General features: G+C 34.0%; 2 protein-coding genes across 5 annotated transcripts in view; one reads left to right on the forward strand and one right to left on the reverse strand.

The window, feature by feature from the left end:
* The window catches only part of LOC141399690 (monocyte to macrophage differentiation factor), a 35,522-nt gene extending 23,955 nt beyond the window's left edge, over positions 1-11,567 (forward strand). For all 3 annotated transcript variants that reach the window (XM_073978903.1, XM_073978905.1, XM_073978904.1), the window contains exons 5-6: positions 10,278-10,446; positions 10,505-11,567. In XM_073978903.1, coding sequence (XP_073835004.1) covers positions 10,278-10,446; positions 10,505-10,783 — 448 coding nt within the window. In that variant the 3' untranslated portion in view covers positions 10,784-11,567. The remainder of the gene's footprint in view (positions 1-10,277; positions 10,447-10,504) is intronic.
* Positions 11,568-11,570: 3 nt separating this feature from the next.
* On the reverse strand, positions 11,571-17,546 carry LOC141399685 (HEAT repeat-containing protein 6). Of its 2 annotated transcripts, XM_073978892.1 has the most exons (3): positions 16,921-17,474; positions 16,159-16,835; positions 11,571-13,729 (listed from the first exon to the last, which is right to left on the reverse strand). In XM_073978892.1, coding segments are annotated over exons 1-3 (2,808 nt in total). In that variant the 5' UTR covers positions 16,923-17,474; the 3' UTR covers positions 11,571-11,600. The 2 variants fall into 2 exon arrangements, with proteins under 2 accessions (XP_073834993.1, XP_073834992.1); XM_073978891.1 differs by having other exon boundaries at positions 16,159-17,546.
* Between the last annotated feature and the right edge of the window lie 281 nt (positions 17,547-17,827).

The following is a 17,827-nucleotide window of genomic DNA, read 5'->3' on the forward strand; positions in this document are numbered from 1 at the left end:
TAAAACTCAGAGGCACAAAAAATGACACCCAATTTTTTCGAAATTTTTTATTTCATTATTGTATTTATTAATTAATTAATACTATTATAGTTTTTTATTTATTATATTATGGATATTTACAAAATATGTAAGTCGTATTATGTGCATTAATCACAAAAACTTACGATTGTAGCCCACGGCTGCGGGTTCTTTCGTACCGGATTGACCCGAAACCATAGTGTTTCGGCCAGCGGCTGTCAACCCAGCATTAAACCTATGCTCCTACGTAGGTTTCTGCTGCTACAACAACAACATTGTATACAAGTAAATGAATAAAAAATGACATTGCATGTGAAGTTCACGACATGTTAGTTTAGGTTTAGGATGCGCAACTGCTGTGATGGCAGCTACTCCACTCGGAGACCTTAATGTCCAATGTGATCATCCTGAATATTTTAAATTAGATGTTACTACTCATCTAATGATGATGATTGTTGTAATTTTATGTGATCAGTAGTGCGATTTTCCAACACATTTTTTGAGTTACCGACAAAAATCGGTAAAATTAAAATGCTTATAAATTCGGTAATGAACGATATTTTTCGGTAAGTTAGCGACCAAGAGAAAGTAGTCGTAAAGTTCTACCGATAGCAACAGTGTTGTCAAATTTTACTTGAACTTTTCATTCATAATTTTGTGTTTTAATTTTACCGACATTTGTCGTTAACTCAAAAAATTAGAGAATAGCACTACAGGGCTATTAATTCGCAGATGTATGTAGGTGATGGTAAGATCAATCGAAAAACAATCGAATTCAATGATTTTTAAAATTGTGTTTAGACCATTTGTATGGAAGAAATTGGTGAGATTTGCATTGAAACAATCAGTTTATCATATTCACAGCTCGATAATGTGGAGAAAACTTAACTCTTCATTCATTTTTCGCGTTTTTTATAAAATGCTCAAAAAACGCATTGTAAACAAACCGACTTGTTGCTTTTAGTTTGAAGTTTTAGGAATTCAAGAAAAACAAGGGTTCTATAGATTTTTTCATTTAAATCTACCTCTTTACTTATACCATGGCTGAACCGATTTTTTTGAAAATTTCAGAGAATATACAAGTAACAAACTATTTTTTAAAAAACGCTTTTTTGCTAAAGTTATGAAAATATCGGCCAGAAAATTAATTTTTGAGGCAACTGTTGTTGAATCTCCGACCCTAAGTACTTATTCCATGTAATTTTCAGATTATGCACAGGGATGTCCCTTGGTGGAAGTAGGCTATATATTTTGTTGAATTTCGGAGGAGCTGGTTACACCTGTGCCCTATTTTTTAAATTCGCTATATACATATATAAAACTTACGAACGAATCCGTTTCCCCAATCCTGGCTACATATTTTAGCAATAAGACCGGACCACCCCCACTTTCTTAAATAAGCTACAAATCAATGGAAATACCAGATGTTATGCATAACGAAGCTTTGGTATTATTGGAAAGCAAGTATTTAGATTAGAAGGCAACATATCTATAGCTATAGTTTCATTAAGTATATAAGATACATTTTAAGAAGATGGACACAGTCGGCATGCCTCAAGTCATCAGTTATTTGGCGGTATGTTAAAATTGCATATCGACACCAACATTTCTGAAGATTTTTATACCCTCCACCATAATATGGAGGGTATAATTAAATTTGTCATACAGTTTGTAACATATCGATATATTCAGCGGAGACCCTATAAATTATATATATTCTTGATCAGAGTAAAATTCTAAGTCGGTATAACCATGACCGTTTGTCCGTCTTTTGTAATTAAGATACAGCTCGCAATTTTAAAGATAGATCTTCGTGATTTGGTATAGAAGTTTCTATTACTTCTAGGATGTTTGGTATTGACGCCTTCATATAGCCCCCATAGAACGGTACCTCCCGATTTCCGGTATTTTGAAGGTGTTGCCTCAATATTCCTCAGAAATGGCTGAAATTGGTATTTATTCTTCGTTTGGAGTTTTTTGTTTTTGTCTGCAAACAACGTATAATCTTCAGCATGTAATGTCTTCCTGGGCTTAGGAAGTTTATCATCAGAGCTTTCAGAATCACCCTGCAAACCATAGGAAACTAGACCCATGACACCATCGTCTAATTCCAATCCAAATTTATACTGCTCTTTGTTAGCAAAAACCGTGATGACTTCTTAGTTTAATAACATTTCAATCAATTATTATTTTAGAATCATTTAATAATATAAAAATTGCACTTACCCGTCCGTTAGAAGGTATTACTTAAGTCAATTCAGAATACAAACTAATCTCGTTATGTGAATAAATGTCCCTAGAGAAAGCACAAATTACCAGTTAATAAGGTTAACGACAGTAAAACAGTAAAAATCTTGTTTTTTTAATTTTTTCAATACATGAGGTATTTAAACACATACAGCATTCCAATTTGTATCAATGAAAAGACCAGGAGTCCATCTTTCATAATCAGTTCGTTTATAGGGGAAAATAGATTTCAAATGTAAATTTTCGTTGCAATATAGAAATGATCATATTTTTGTTCGAAAGTTTGGTCCAAAGGCTCCGCCAAATATCATCCGATTATCATCCAATGGTGTAGGCTAGTTCTTTACATTGTACCCCAACCATGGATGACATTAAACATTATATCTGAACCACATTAGCTGTAGTATTCTTTTAAAGTATACATTTTCCTGTGGACTTACGGCCTTTTCGTACTCAAATTTGTACGTTTTGTGGACTTACGACCTTTTCCGACAAGGGCAAAACATGTAGAAAAACGCGACATACTACCATTTTCTTTGTATCATACGACGTGTTTTGACGTGTACTATCATCCTATAACAAAAACGCGATTTCCAAAAAAGTGGACTTACGACCTTTTCCGACGGAGCAGACGATATTTTTTAATTGTTTAAATTAATTTAAAAAGTATCCAAAAATATAGGTTTCAAAAATGTACCCCTACCATCTAGGAGGAAGGGGGAGTTTTCAAGGGAAGAATTTTTTTATTTGCTGACAGATGAGACTTAAAATACATACCAAAACTTGTTTAAAATTTGTTTACTGTTCAAAAAATCGAAAAGTACGAAATTGGTTAAACAGTTAAACAGAGACATATCGCACCTGTTCAACTAAAGGGTAGTAACTCAAAATTTTGAAATTTTCACTTTTCATCAAAAAACGATACATAATAATCAACTCCACCTATTGTAAAAAACTCCCATTGTTTTGTCTACTCTTTCGTCAAAAATACCGATAAGTCAATTGTCATCTCTTCAGAATAACTACTCTGTATCGACAATAGAGACTTATTTAAAGTTGCGCCCACATGTTTCAGGCATTTACATCGCGATTTTTTCAGCAAAAGAGTAGTATTTCGAATTTTTCCTCTTTATGTTGTTAATCGCCGCCCATTTTTTCAGTTAAAGGGGCACAAGTCGAAATAATTTCTCTACTAAAACAAACATTTGTTTCAACAAAATGGTAGTAACTCGAAAAATGGTTAGAAATATGACCAACCACTTAATGAAATAAAAAGAAATCCAGTGCTGTAGTGTAGTAAAAAAGATATCTTTACGATGGCATAGTTTTTTTGTGTATTATACTTTTAACATTAACATAAATCGTTTTTTGTCTCTACTGAAAAGTACAAAATTTTGAGTTGCTACCCTTTTGTTGAACAGGTGCGATATATATATATATTAACATTATCTAGGCATGCTATATGTATCTGTTAAGAAATTACTATGCTCGAACCATTTGTGTATATTTCGCTTGTTTCGGAATATATTCTGTAAAATGGTGTGAACGATAACTCTCGATGGGAGCAATCGATTTGGTCCAAAATTTGCACATCGTATTATTCCATCCAGTCAATCATGTCGGACATAGTCCATATCAATCCCGTTCTTCGGGTACCTCCCATTCAAAATGTTTGTTTTTATTTACATTTTCTCTATAAATTGGGTGCAATTTAGCATTAAGGGTTCATAGTGATCAAAATACTTCTCCGCCAATAGTTGTGGACATAGGTCCACGTTTTGGTATAGACCCTAAACAACAATACCCCCCAATTTCAAGTATTGTACAAAATTTTAGCTGACCAGATAAGTTTAGGTGGTAGGTAATTGTTTTACAAAGTGGTCAAACAAATTCGCCTAAAATTGTGGGCAATGGTACTTTCGTAACGGAGAGAAAATTATCTATTCCACATTAGTTCAGAATACTTCATGGTGGACGTTTTTTTACTTGTTGTTCATTAGGTAAGTACCTAAATAAAGGTTTTAAAATTTGTATGTAAAAAATATACACATAAAAAAAAAATAAAATAATTGCTAATCCATTTTCAAAATCGAAAAAAGAACTCCGATTTTGCGATGTTCAAGATAAATTCCTAAAAAACAAATGTTAAAAAATTAATTTTTTTATGATATAACAACTAAAAGAAAAATTGTACTGACAAATTTTAAAAAGATAAGAAAAAATAGTAATAATTCGAATCCCACTACCAAATTGTGCAAAATGTTTTCTTTTTTATTAGATAGCTAATTAAAGAATACAAAAAAAGGATTTTTTTTTCTAGTTGGACTAATATTGAAGAAGTTATGAGTATTTCTTTGTATATGGTAAATTTCAAATTTCCTTTACAATTACATAGAAAAAAAATTAAAAACTTTTTTGGCGAGCACATCCGCCATTTTTGGTACATGGGTTACGAAAAAAATCGTGGTTTCAAATCTGTTCGCGTTCACAAAATTGGATGCTGCACTCAAAAGTTATGTGCGGTTTTACTCTCTTGTAAAGAAAAAATATTTAAAAATTCCTATTGTGTTGTAATAAGAACATGTACATATATATGAATCGTTAGCAGCATTTGATATATATCGGTAGATGCTAAAATAGTTGCTAAATTTATTTTTATTTTCGCGGAAAATCAACAAATATTGAAGAAATCTTGGAATAAATTTTATTTATTCGAAATCAGAGTCCAAAAAATCTCTAAAAATCTCTCTATATATTGTTTAGAAGTTTATTCTGGTGCTTGTGGTTCTGACATGAAAAGGGTTCAGCTGGCGTTCAATAGAGTCATTAGATATGTATATGGCATATGCATCCGGCAGCATGTAACACCGTACATACATAATTTTCTCGGCTGCAGCTTTCGTAATTTTGTGAGCCTACGTAATATGATCCATTTCTATAAAGTTGTTAAGCTGCAGTATCCTTGTTTCCTAGTTCGTTTCTTTCATTTTTCTAAATCACTGAGAAACCCCCAACTAATTATTCCAAGATTAACTCCGATTTTAGAGCATTCTTTTCATGTTAGGGTGGCCAGGATATATAATTCCTTGCCACTTTCTTTAAGACTTTCTATACGATTTTTTAATGTAACGCAACGTACATTTCGTGAAAATCTCCTGCGGCACCTTCAATAGCCTGAGTAAACATATGCATGTATATGCTTGTATATATGTATACATATTGCATCTTTTTAGCAATCTTGTGTTTTTATTTTTCTCCATGTTTTATTCTGCCTATGTTCACTTATGTCCAAAAATTTCACTTTCATTATAAAATATGGATGTTGCCACTCGGTCGTTATTTACTTGATTTGTTTAAGTACATCACGTTTTGGGTGGCTTGATTCAAATTCATATGTTAATGCAGTTTTCATTTTAGTAGTTAAAAATTCATCGTGTGCTTGCACAAAATGCCCTTTCTTCATAATCTTTGTTTTCTTGCTAAATTTAAATTTCAAAAATTATAGTTTTTTTACCAATTAGTTATGTGTATAATATATCATTGTATATTTTTGTTAAACGAGTAGTTGAACATCCCATCCATTTCCTGGAGTACTTTAAATCTCTATTAGTCGAAATGTTATAAGTTTATATCGTTTTTTTATAATTACTACCCCTACTTTTACAGATAGTAATTATTTTTGTTTGAGTAGTTTAAATATTCCTTACTTATTACTTTATTTTATATTAATTTTGTTATATAAACATTATAATGTAGTATACAGCTTAAGGTCGAAAGACTAGGCAAATATGAATTGAAATAAATAAAAAAAAAAAAAAAAAAAAAAAAAAATAATTTAAAAATACGTACAGAATCTAGACAACGCGTAGAAAGATGTGATACCAAAATTATAAAGATCGCGTTTATAACTTGCATATTACAGCCACAACAAAGAACGGCAACTTATTGTTGGAAATTATTTCAAAAATATATTTTTGTTGTTGGCTTTGTATTGTTGGACTGCAAAATAATACTTGTTGTGTATTTATTTCAGCTAAAGTCCATACTTTGTTGCTTCAAAATTTGAAGAAACAAAATGTTTAACCGTGGGTATTGAAATTGATTACTACGAGCGGAGGCAGAGAATACTATAGTTTCGGAAGCAGCCAAACTTCCTCATCAGTTCTCTTAACCGCTGACTCTGTAATCAATTTCAATACCCACGGTTAAACATTTTGTTTCTTCAAATTTTGAAGCAACAAAGTTATGGACTTTAGCTGAAATAAATACACAACAAGTATTATTTTGCTGTCCAACAATACAAAGCCAACAACAATAACAGGCAATCAGCACGGCCTTACTTGTTGACTACGCATAAAGCAAAAACAACATTTTGTTGTGATCTCTGCTTACTGCAAACAACACTACTTATGCTTGTCTTCTTTGCGATGCAAAGACAGCATAAAAACAGTAGTAGTGGGTATATGATTTTGATTATTCTGACTCAATTGTGCGGTCAACAGATTTAGGAGGATACAGAAAATTTCTCGTTCTGTTTAATTTTCTGGTCACTCTTATTGACCTGTTTATTGATACAGAGTCAGCGGTTAAGAGAACTGATGAGGAAGTTTGGCTGCTTCCGAAACTATAGTATTCTCTGCCTCCGCTCGTAGTAATCAATTTCAATACCCACGGTTAAACATTTTGTTTCTTCAAATTTTGAAGCAACAAAGTATGGACTTTAGCTGAAATAAATACACAACAATATATTTTTGGTTAAATGCGAAAAGTTTGAAAAATAAATGTTGGGAGTTATTCTATTATTTCGCTAAATTTCGATCCAAATCCTGAAGTATTTTGCTTAAACTTCTACGAGAAAAGTAATTTGTCATCGTGAAAGTATATTTGCTTTCTGTGATAAGCAATAGAAATAAGAAGTAGAGAGTAATATTGAAATTACAATCAAAGAAAAAACATAGAAGTTAAAAACCGTATAATTCGCGAATTGGTTTAAATCGGTTGAGGTGCATGTGCTTTTCGGATACAGGGAGTCCATGTGTATCAATATGCATGGATTTTCCCATGTTTCATCCAGCGGCCAAAGTGTGCCATCAGTTGCATCTTACTATTCAAAAAACCTTCAAGTGGGCAAAAATTACGCGATGTGCATATGATTATAAGGTGCATCCGATTTCAATGGCCCCTATTAAAAATACGTCAATATAAATTATTTTAGACAGATTCGTCAAGAACTGCGGATGTGCCACCGCATTCTATTTTGGGATAAATAGGGATATTACTCCTGAATCTTTGTATTTTGTGACACACCTTTTTGGCAAATATTATAATCGCGTATAAAGGATTACATTTATGCAAAAATAATCAAAGAAAATCGCGGTTCAATTCGCGGAATTGTCAAAATATATTTTTGCAGATTTTCCTACTTTCAAGGTATCTTTATCCGGCGTTTTAGTGGATGGATTCGACCGCGGAAGAGCTCATTAGATCCGGCACGTAAAAAAACTAAAATCACGCGGGGTTCAGGGGTACCTGTACGACAGTTGTAAATTTTAAAGCCAAAAAACAGGTTTTTTCAGAAAATTTACGCACCACATTTTCGCCTTTGGACTCCTATTACTAGGAAGCTGTATGGAGCACACTCATGAGATATACATCGAACGACGTGGAATCGCGAGTTCTACAATCCTATAAACTAGTTTCGATTATTATCTAGTTGCACCATCTAATTATAAGAAAAATTCGAAAAACACTGAAATCAAAACTTCAAAATGTCAGCATCGATTTTAGGGGGATGCAGTGTATATATCGAAAAGTCATACACTAGAACCATATTGCCTAAGGGGTATTCTTTAGTTCTCTCTTTGAGCACAGGTTTGAATTTTCCGTGGTTTGGCCAGAAATCAAGAAAGAACACAAAAAAACTTGTTTACTTCAACACATTTTTCCCATTTTTTTTATATTACCACCAGCGCAGCTTCCACTAAAATTATTTGTTATGGTCCATATTATGAGATCGTAGCTTAAACACTTCAATATATATAAATGTATTCATATTTTATAAAATATATTAACAGTTCGCGACTTATTAAATGGTGAACCTCAACTTCAACGATTGTAAAACTTTTTTGAATATTACCATATAGTTTCCGAATTCGACATTTTCAAGGCGAGAAATCCCTGGAACCGCTAGCCAAAAAAATCTGAAAACATACTGATGCTGATGAACATCATCACCACAACCAAAAATAAAGGAAATCAAAAGCCTCATTTTCAAAAAGTGTCCGATTTTACTCAGAAATCCCCATATACTTTTATTTCATATATCAGCTAAAAGTGATTTGTGTGGGACCTTATTCAATATTTAAATGAAATAATAGTTAATTTAGTCATTGGCAGGAAAAATTTCATTTATTCGTGCAACAGGAAATAATTTTTTCTTCATATCATAGTATTTTTTACAAAAATATAAGTGGTCTGTGTGTGACCATTTTTATGACTTAAATTGAATAAAAGTTATTTTAGTCATTAACAGCTATACCTAATACACAACGTAACGTACAATAATATTCGTCATCCTACAACAACGCTCTTGGAGCGTTCGTATTATACTCATTTAAAACACAAAACCGCGAAAAACTTATTTAACACGTTCGCGGACGCTTAAAACTCAGAGGCACAAAAAATGACACCCAATTTTTTCGAAATTTTTTATTTCATTATTGTATTTATTAATTAATTAATACTATTATAGTTTTTTATTTATTATATTATGGATATTTACAAAATATGTAAGTCGTATTATGTGCATTAATCACAAAAACTTACGATTGTAGCCCACGGCTGCGGGTTCTTTCGTACCGGATTGACCCGAAACCATAGTGTTTCGGCCAGCGGCTGTCAACCCAGCATTAAACCTATGCTCCTACGTAGGTTTCTGCTGCTACAACAACAACATTGTATACAAGTAAATGAATAAAAAATGACATTGCATGTGAAGTTCACGACATGTTAGTTTAGGTTTAGGATGCGCAACTGCTGTGATGGCAGCTACTCCACTCGGAGACCTTAATGTCCAATGTGATCATCCTGAATATTTTAAATTAGATGTTACTACTCATCTAATGATGATGATTGTTGTAATTTTATGTGATCAGTAGTGCGATTTTCCAACACATTTTTTGAGTTACCGACAAAAATCGGTAAAATTAAAATGCTTATAAATTCGGTAATGAACGATATTTTTCGGTAAGTTAGCGACCAAGAGAAAGTAGTCGTAAAGTTCTACCGATAGCAACAGTGTTGTCAAATTTTACTTGAACTTTTCATTCATAATTTTGTGTTTTAATTTTACCGACATTTGTCGTTAACTCAAAAAATTAGAGAATAGCACTACAGGGCTATTAATTCGCAGATGTATGTAGGTGATGGTAAGATCTGTGTGTGCATATTTCCTTTGGTAGTTGTGGTGGTGATGAAGATGTTTCGATGGGCGATGCTTTAAGATGGACTGTATATATTACTTGTACAGATGGTTTTAGATGCGGTGATGAAGATGTTGACAGATGTAAGAAAAAAATGTAAACAATCACCCAATGATCGCCGTGGGGAATCACAGAAGATTAATCTGATTAATATGTATATACATACATATGTATGTATGTGTGTGATTTGTATTTTGAAAACAAAAGCCAAACCAATCATGAAAATCAATTTATTGTAAAGGAAAATCATTTGTGTTTACCAATGGATAAAGGTTTAATATGTTTTAATCGCGGTTTTGTGTTTTAAACGGGATTTCGAGCGCTTTTGTGAAAGGATGGTGAATTATTTTAGTGCCGTCGCGTTGAATATTAGGTATGGGTGTAATAGGCAAAATTATGTTCATTCTCGTGACAGGAAATCATTTTTGACAAAAAATGTCAGAAAGTCCTAACCCTAATGTACATACGTACATTTATACAATACATACACATAAATAATCAGTACATTTCATTTGCACTTTTTACTTTTAGTGGCATCAAAAATGTTCTACATCGCTGTGATCGAGCTATGATTTATATATTCATAGCTGCTTCGTATTTTCCCTGGCTACAGTTAGAAAATCCTAACCATTCCTCGCTTCTAATTTGCTTGGAATGGGTAATATGGTTAATGGCAGCAATTGGTATAACATATCAACAGGTATTTGGATTGAAAGAAGAAAAAGTCAAAAGTCATGGAAACTATTCCTTTTTTACAGATATTTCACGAACGATTTAAATGTTTGGAAACTTGTTTTTACATACTCATGGGATTAGGCCCGGCTCTAGCAGTGTTTGGGACGGGTCATGAATTTCCTGGTATGACAGAACTTAAATTGGGTGGATTTTTCTATATAGTGGGGATATGTTTCTTCAAATCAGACGGGCTGATACCAATGGCTCACGCCATATGGCATTTGTTCGTGGTAATAGCTGCCGGATTTCATTATTATGCCATTTTAGTACATCTATATCCTATAGGAGATTCGAATGTTTAGCAAACATAGCATGTTGATCTTGGCGAATGGTGTAAATTATTTACTTAAACTACATATTTAAATATAATTTATTGTAGAAGTCATATATTTCTTATAATTAGACATCACAACTCGTCCATTTTATATGATTTTGCCCATACATTTGCAGGTATTCATAAATATTTTTGTTTATATTTATTTAAACATTTGTTTTCAAATGAGGCCCGAATTTACTTGTTATTTATTCCCTTTCCCTTAGTTAAATATTTTCATCACATTAAGTTGAATACAAATACTAAAATAAATTAGGCTTCCAACTACGATATATCATTTTAACATGAAGTGAGAAATAGTTCTTATACTAAACAACAAATATTTTTCATTTTTAATATCGAATTGGGAGAAATTGAAGAATAGCAATAAATTTGTCTTCCTTCGAGGACCTACTGTAATATATGCCCAGATGATGACAAGATGTCCTACACGAACAGCATATTCCGCCAAATATACACGACAAATGTGCAAATTATTTTTGTAAAATGTAATCGACAGAGAAGTTTACGCAACATCATTGTAAAGTGTGATTTTTTTCAATCTTTACCTCCAAAGTATAACCACCAATTTTCCAAAACCAAAAATATATACCTAAAGATGAAAAATTATTCTAGTGTTCAATAGAAACAAATGATACATTTTATAGGTTAGCGTATTCAACAACATTAGCGAAATTGTAATTATATGTATTACTATTATTATTATTATTAACTATGTTCGCAGTGAAATAAATTACAAAGGTGAAACTGATGTGTTTTTCTTATAAGGACAATTTATTGCAATATTAATCCATGGCTAATGCATTGCATACATAATCACTGGCTATTTTTTGATCAACGTTTATGTGTTGTAGGTGTTTTGAGCGCTCGGCAAGAATAACAGCACATGAAAGGAGAGGTGCTGCCTTTTCGGGTACCATGCGGAGAATAACACGCTTCCATGTGTTCCTTACTATATCCATATTCCGTGAGAGCTGCCTCTTTAGCATGGGCCAATCTTCTTTATTGGAAATCTTAACAAGATGTGCCAGAGCAAGGCACAGCTGTTCCTGTAAGTTGTCACGATGATTGTACTCGTGAAAGTTTTCCAAATTATGTGATTGTTCAATGGCATCCAAAATTGAGGTCCAGAATTTGTCAAAATAGCTGCCAAAATGGGATCTTTCGGTTATATTCATAATGGCTGCGGTTGCATTAGTTCGGACCTTAAAGTTCGCATGATTGACAATGACATGACACAAGGCCGAGTATAGGGTTTGTTGCCAGCTCAATGAATCCGCAGAAGTTCCGTTATTGAATATTATATGATTACGCATGATGTTGCCAATTGCATAGCAAGTATTCCATTTTACTTTGGCATTACCAGATGATCGAAGACAATCGGTAAGTTTACAAATGGATTTTTCAAATAAATCTTCCCAATCCCTTTGAACATTTTCCTTCTTCAAGTGATCGTCGGTTAATAGGCGCAGAAGATTTCCCAATGTTCGAACTGCATTACATCGAACTTTGTCATTATCACTACACGCAGCTGTGGACGCCTTTATCATTCGATAGAGTAGATCGTCCGAAATTCTTTCCGGATTTTCTTTGGTATCCTCCAATTTACCAATTAGGGCATCACTAATATTCCCCAGTGCCCAAAACGACTTGATACGGACGAGTAAATTTGAATCCGTTACTAAACGCAAAGTCAAATCAGCAGTATTTTCCACAAATACTAAATCGCCACGTAGAGAAGGATAAAGTACATATACGGCCAACGCTCGAACAGCAGCTGCTCGCACAATGGGCTCATCAGAACAGTCTGAACTAACACCCGAAAGAAAACTTAACAGCGTTAATTGCATGGAATGGGAGCAGTTTTCAAACATAACGACGCCGATATTAGAAAGGGCATCACATAACACAATTCTTACGGTGCTTGTTTCTCCTCTATCCCTTCGAATATGCTCCATTGCAATTGGTATAATTTCTGTCCAAAATGTACTTAGGGACTTGACTTTTGCTTGGGAACAAGGCGATGTGGAGAATTCTAATAATTGCCTGTTTATTTGAAAGGCACAGCTATCTATACATCGAGCAGCATATAAGCGAACATCCGGTAAAGAATCATTCATGGCTTGCTGTAGCACCGCAGAAATTTTTGGTAGATGAGACTGCAGCATAGCAAAATGCAAACTCATTGCTGTTAATACCTGTAAACTTTCGATACGTATCGATGCGGCTATAGTGGCGTTACTGTTGTAAGTTAAGTTATGCAACAATCGAACAAGTAGCCAAGAATTCCCATGCTTGTTTGTTAAGTTGTGAGTAACGTCAGCTTTGTCATCTTTCGACTTTTCTTCGTCTTCACTTAGATCCGATTCCACAAATTCTTCATCGTCTATTATGTCCAAATCTTCTTTACCAAGTGGATTCGAAGCTTTGGTCGTGCTTTTTTTATTAGCACCCTGGGGAAGTCCCATAGCTTTCGCTATTTCGATACCAGCATCTGTTGAACTAATGAGGAATTCCAAAACCATTAAAGAGGACACTTGAATGGAAGCATCGCGATGATGAATTAATGGTCTGATGTGTCGAACCAAATTTTGCACAAATTCTTTGTCAAATTTTTGAAATGGCGTTCCTTGAACCAGCACTGCTAAACATTTCAATACCTGCGTCAGTACTGGCAAAGACGATTCCGTTGAAAGCATCGTTGTTAGGGCTTTGTAAATAGAAAGTATCATATGACCGAGACTCACAGAAAATGGTACAAATGTAGAAGGACAGCGCTTAACGTTTATCTCCGCCTGATGTAAGAATCCTTTTGAGCCGTATAAGAGTTGAGCACATACTTGTACAGCGGCACACCGACAGCGCATATTAGGATCGTGTTGTCCTATATATAATAAGTTGTCTGCAGAATCACCTACGATAAGATAAATAAATTGACATTAACAACACAAAATAGTACAATAGCAAATGATGCAGATATAATTTGAGGCAATTTAAAATAGAACTCCCAAAAAGTGTATCTTATATAACCAATGGTAATTAATGTACATAAGGCTAAATAGTTATTTTTTGTATCAAGTGACTATAGGATGGTAGCACCATATCGCCCCTTCACTCAAAGAGTGACATAAATAAAAAAAAAAAATGCGTCGTCTTAGTTGTTTCTACAATTTCTACTTTATCTTGTGTTAAATTTCCATGTTGATATTTCTGAAACTCAACGAGTTCCAGCTTCTTTACTAGGAGTTCGGCATAAATCAACAACAAAGTGGCTGACTTCATAAATGCAGTATGCGTCAAATGACATCCGCACGACACATCACATTGCGCAGCAATTGCGAAATTAGTGCAGTGTCACAACTCGTGCTGAAATTATTTAACATTAAAATTTATTTTCAAAAAAAAAAAAAATTAATTTTACAAAATGTAAACAAATTAAAGCAATTTGTGCATTCATAAATGAAGTAAAATGACAATGTCAGTGTTGCCACACATTTTTACTTCGTCTTTTTATGATGTTGTCATTATTTGCAATGCATGACATGATAGTGTATTCCGTAAGCTTTACAATGGTATCCATTTTGTCATTATCCGTTCACAAATGGCGATGTTATAAACAATTAATTTTCGGAAATTTAGAGGCCCATATTCGAAGACATCATTATTGCCATTAATGTAATTTTAAAACTGGGATCACCTTTTTTTCGAACGTTCCCAACGCCACACTTTCCCACCCCTTCCGAACCGTGGGGGCGGGATCGCGTACACGTCATGATCCGGAGCATGACGGGATAAAAAGTTGGCATTGAATACCAGCTACAGAACATTCTTTAACAGCTAGTATATTTTATGATGTTATGTATATTCTAAGTATTAAGATATGAAATTATTCTAGACTTGATAATATTGATATCTACATCAAAATCTACAATAAAATATAAAGAATAAAATTCATCACACATTCTGCAGACTGGTTCGCTTAGTGCATAATTAGTGCGATGAGAATCAATGTTACAGAAACGATAATATCTACTGAATCTGATAGGAACATTTATTCTAATTGAAGAGATAAGGAAATCTGAAAGTATATTGCCATTCAAAATTTTTTGTACCATAATTGTATTGAACATTACACGTCTACTTTTTAATGTTGGTAATCTGATTAACTTAAGCCTGCTCGTATATGATGGCAAGATGAAATCACTATTCCAATGAAAGCCTCTTAAAGCAAAAAGTAAGAATTGTTTTTGCACAGATTCAATTTTATCGGAATATTTCGAATAATAGGGATCCCATACAACAGAACCATATTCAAGTATAGGTCTGACAAGTGAGCCATCAATATTGAGTTCCCAAGTCCGTTGCGTTATCTATGTCCTATGTGGCCTTCGCTGGAACAACATTAGTGACTATCTCTTGGTCGGACAAGGTTATATTGAGTAGTATGTCTTGAAGTTTCGCCTTGTCTGTCTGTCTTCTATTGGCACAAACCAATCCAGTTTTTTCAGAGATGCGGGTAAGATGTTCCCGTCTATAATTTCAGTTCTGTTGGCAGAAGTCTGTTTTTAACCCAGCTAAAGTCGCGTCGCCATCCATCCAATTACTAGTTTTTGCTGGTATTGTCAAGAATCATTTGATCTCGATAGCGCATATTTTGTAGTCGCACAAACTGTACTGTCATTTATGCCCTGCGCCGAACATTTTTTCTCTTTTCAGAAGATTTGTGGGACATATCGGCTGACTTCCGAAACGTCAGTTGCTTTGTATTCGTGCATGAAACTAGGGGTTTTTAGATATAGTTCCCCACTACTGCAATTTCATAACATTACTCTAGTATGGAACTCGATCTAAGAACCCGGCTGACTTCTGTATCGTCTGTTGCTCTACAAACGATTGCAAATCTGCGAAGAATTATGTTTCTTAACGCCGTTGTACTTAACAACTGCGAATCTACGTGTTTCAAAACGTCAAAAACACGCATTTTAACGAAGGTAAAAAGCAAAAATGTATCAGTTTTATTTCTGATGCATTTTCGAGGAACAATGTACGATTGTCCAACTGAATTATTTAGATGAAGTTTAAACAACACAAAGCAACTAACGATACGGAAGTCAGCCCCCTAGTTTCATGCACGAGTACAAAGCAATTGACGTCTCGGAAGTCAGCCATCATATAGACAAGTCTACTCAAGTAATGATTTGTTAAAAAAAAACAACTAACCCAAAATTAGCATGTGGCGATTTGTGCAGCTTTAAAAGAGACCTGAAATGTACTGCATTGAGCTACCCAATCTGCTCTAATCCTTTTTGTACATTATAGTTGCAGTTTGTATTTATAAATTACCTGTTCCACTTGGAAATAAAGCATGCCAAAATCCATACAAAATCCTTCTCTCCACTGCCTTTACTATAGCTCCAACCAAAGAGATCGATGCAAGTCGAATCTTTGCCATTTTATTTCTTTCAAAGAGAACACTGCTGCCAGTATTCTCTTGCTCAGACGTGTCAGAATCGCTCGTTCTCATATCCATGGACAACAGTGTTATCTTTCGTTCAGGGCTACCACTGGATACTTTTCGATCCGTGTTATTAGACTTCAAACGAGGCTTGCGAGTTTTTTGTGCTTTACCACCACAGTTTCGAATCCTTTCTGAATTTATGTTTGAATCAAAATCTTCAGCAGAATCATACAAAGCTTGTTGTGACATATACACCTTCTGGGGCACTGATGGAACAATTCCAAAGTGTTCGATACCATAATGCAAATACGCCCTTGACAACCCAAGAAGCTCTGATATATTCTGCCTAGCAAATTCTGTGTTTATTGATATTATGCGGTTTATCAATTGCAGAGAATGATACAAATATGTTGCCCCTAAGTCTCCTTCGAATATAGCTTCATCCTGGCTGCTGTAGAACAACTGTAGTATTTTTCCACCTATTTCAGCACTTGTATTCTTATGCTCTTCGGAAGCATTTATTTGAGCACAAATGAAAGTGCCTACCACTCTGTCCAGACACCTAATAATATTTATAAGTGTATCACATTTCACGTTCACATGGATATGATTTAGCATCCATTTAGCAGTTTGAACAAAATACGTACATGCATTCATTGGATGTTTTACGAAAAGGGCACCGTAAATAAGGCACAATTTAGATACCACATTTTGGTCGCCATTGTTATTCAACGAAATCCGAAGAAGCCATTGGAAGACCAAATCTAGTTGTGAAGTAGTCAAACATGGGAATTTATTCTGCTCTTGGAGGTGTGTCACCAAGCCCACAACACCCACAACATACTCATTAGCTTCCGCATTTCTTTCGAAGAGGAGGTGAATTATTTCATCTATTACTCTTTGTTGTTGTGTTTTGTTTTGGCATCCGTGCTTCTCGACATGTTCTATTAATTTTGTAGCTTCTATTAAATATTTATTTTCGGTCCTGCAAATCAGTTGCTCGCTGTTGCTCATTGTTTAAATAAACTTTTTTTTACTTTCGATTAATCTAGTTTCTGCCTTGAAATACAAAATCGAAACCTGTTACCTTTCGATAACAACAAGTTATCGAAAAACACAGGGCAATACAACCAAAATTAGCATTTCAGTCTTGCTCTATTTCAGAAACTGCAAGAAGCTACTATTTTTTAAGGCCAGAACAGAATCAATCGTTGCTTGCTGCCCCAAATGTCAAATTATAAAGGAATGCCAAAGCCTCTTCGCAAATCCGCCTGCGTTCTCCTTTAGGAGGCTCTTTTTTCGAAAAAGTAAAATGCATTTTTATTAAATAAAAGCAATTGTTTTTTTTTTCTCCTTTTTGATTACTGTGGACTATTTGTGCAAAATGTCAACTAAAGCGAAGACATTTCCAAATTAATGGTGGTGACAAATTAACGATAATATCGATAGCAATCGATTTTTTAAACTATTATATCGAAAATACCTAATGTTGGGAATATCGATGGTTGAAACCTAGTGATCCCTAAAATAAACAAGCCGTGCTGATTTAAGCTG

This window comes from Musca autumnalis, unplaced genomic scaffold (assembly GCF_047663935.1).
Source record: "Musca autumnalis isolate F117 unplaced genomic scaffold, ASM4766393v1 scaffold_3, whole genome shotgun sequence".
In the NCBI taxonomy this organism is placed as follows: Eukaryota; Metazoa; Arthropoda; class Insecta; order Diptera; family Muscidae; genus Musca; species Musca autumnalis.

Bases quoted from the DNA above. Each gene is read 5' to 3' on its own strand.
- LOC141399685 (XM_073978891.1), bottom strand. From the start codon at position 17,287: ATGAGCAACAGCGAGCAACTGATTTGCAGGACCGAAAATAAATATTTA. The intron at 13,730-16,158 runs GTAATTTATAAA...ATCTTATCGTAG, and splicing joins TTTATTTCCAAGTGGAACAG to GTGATTCTGCAGACAACTTA.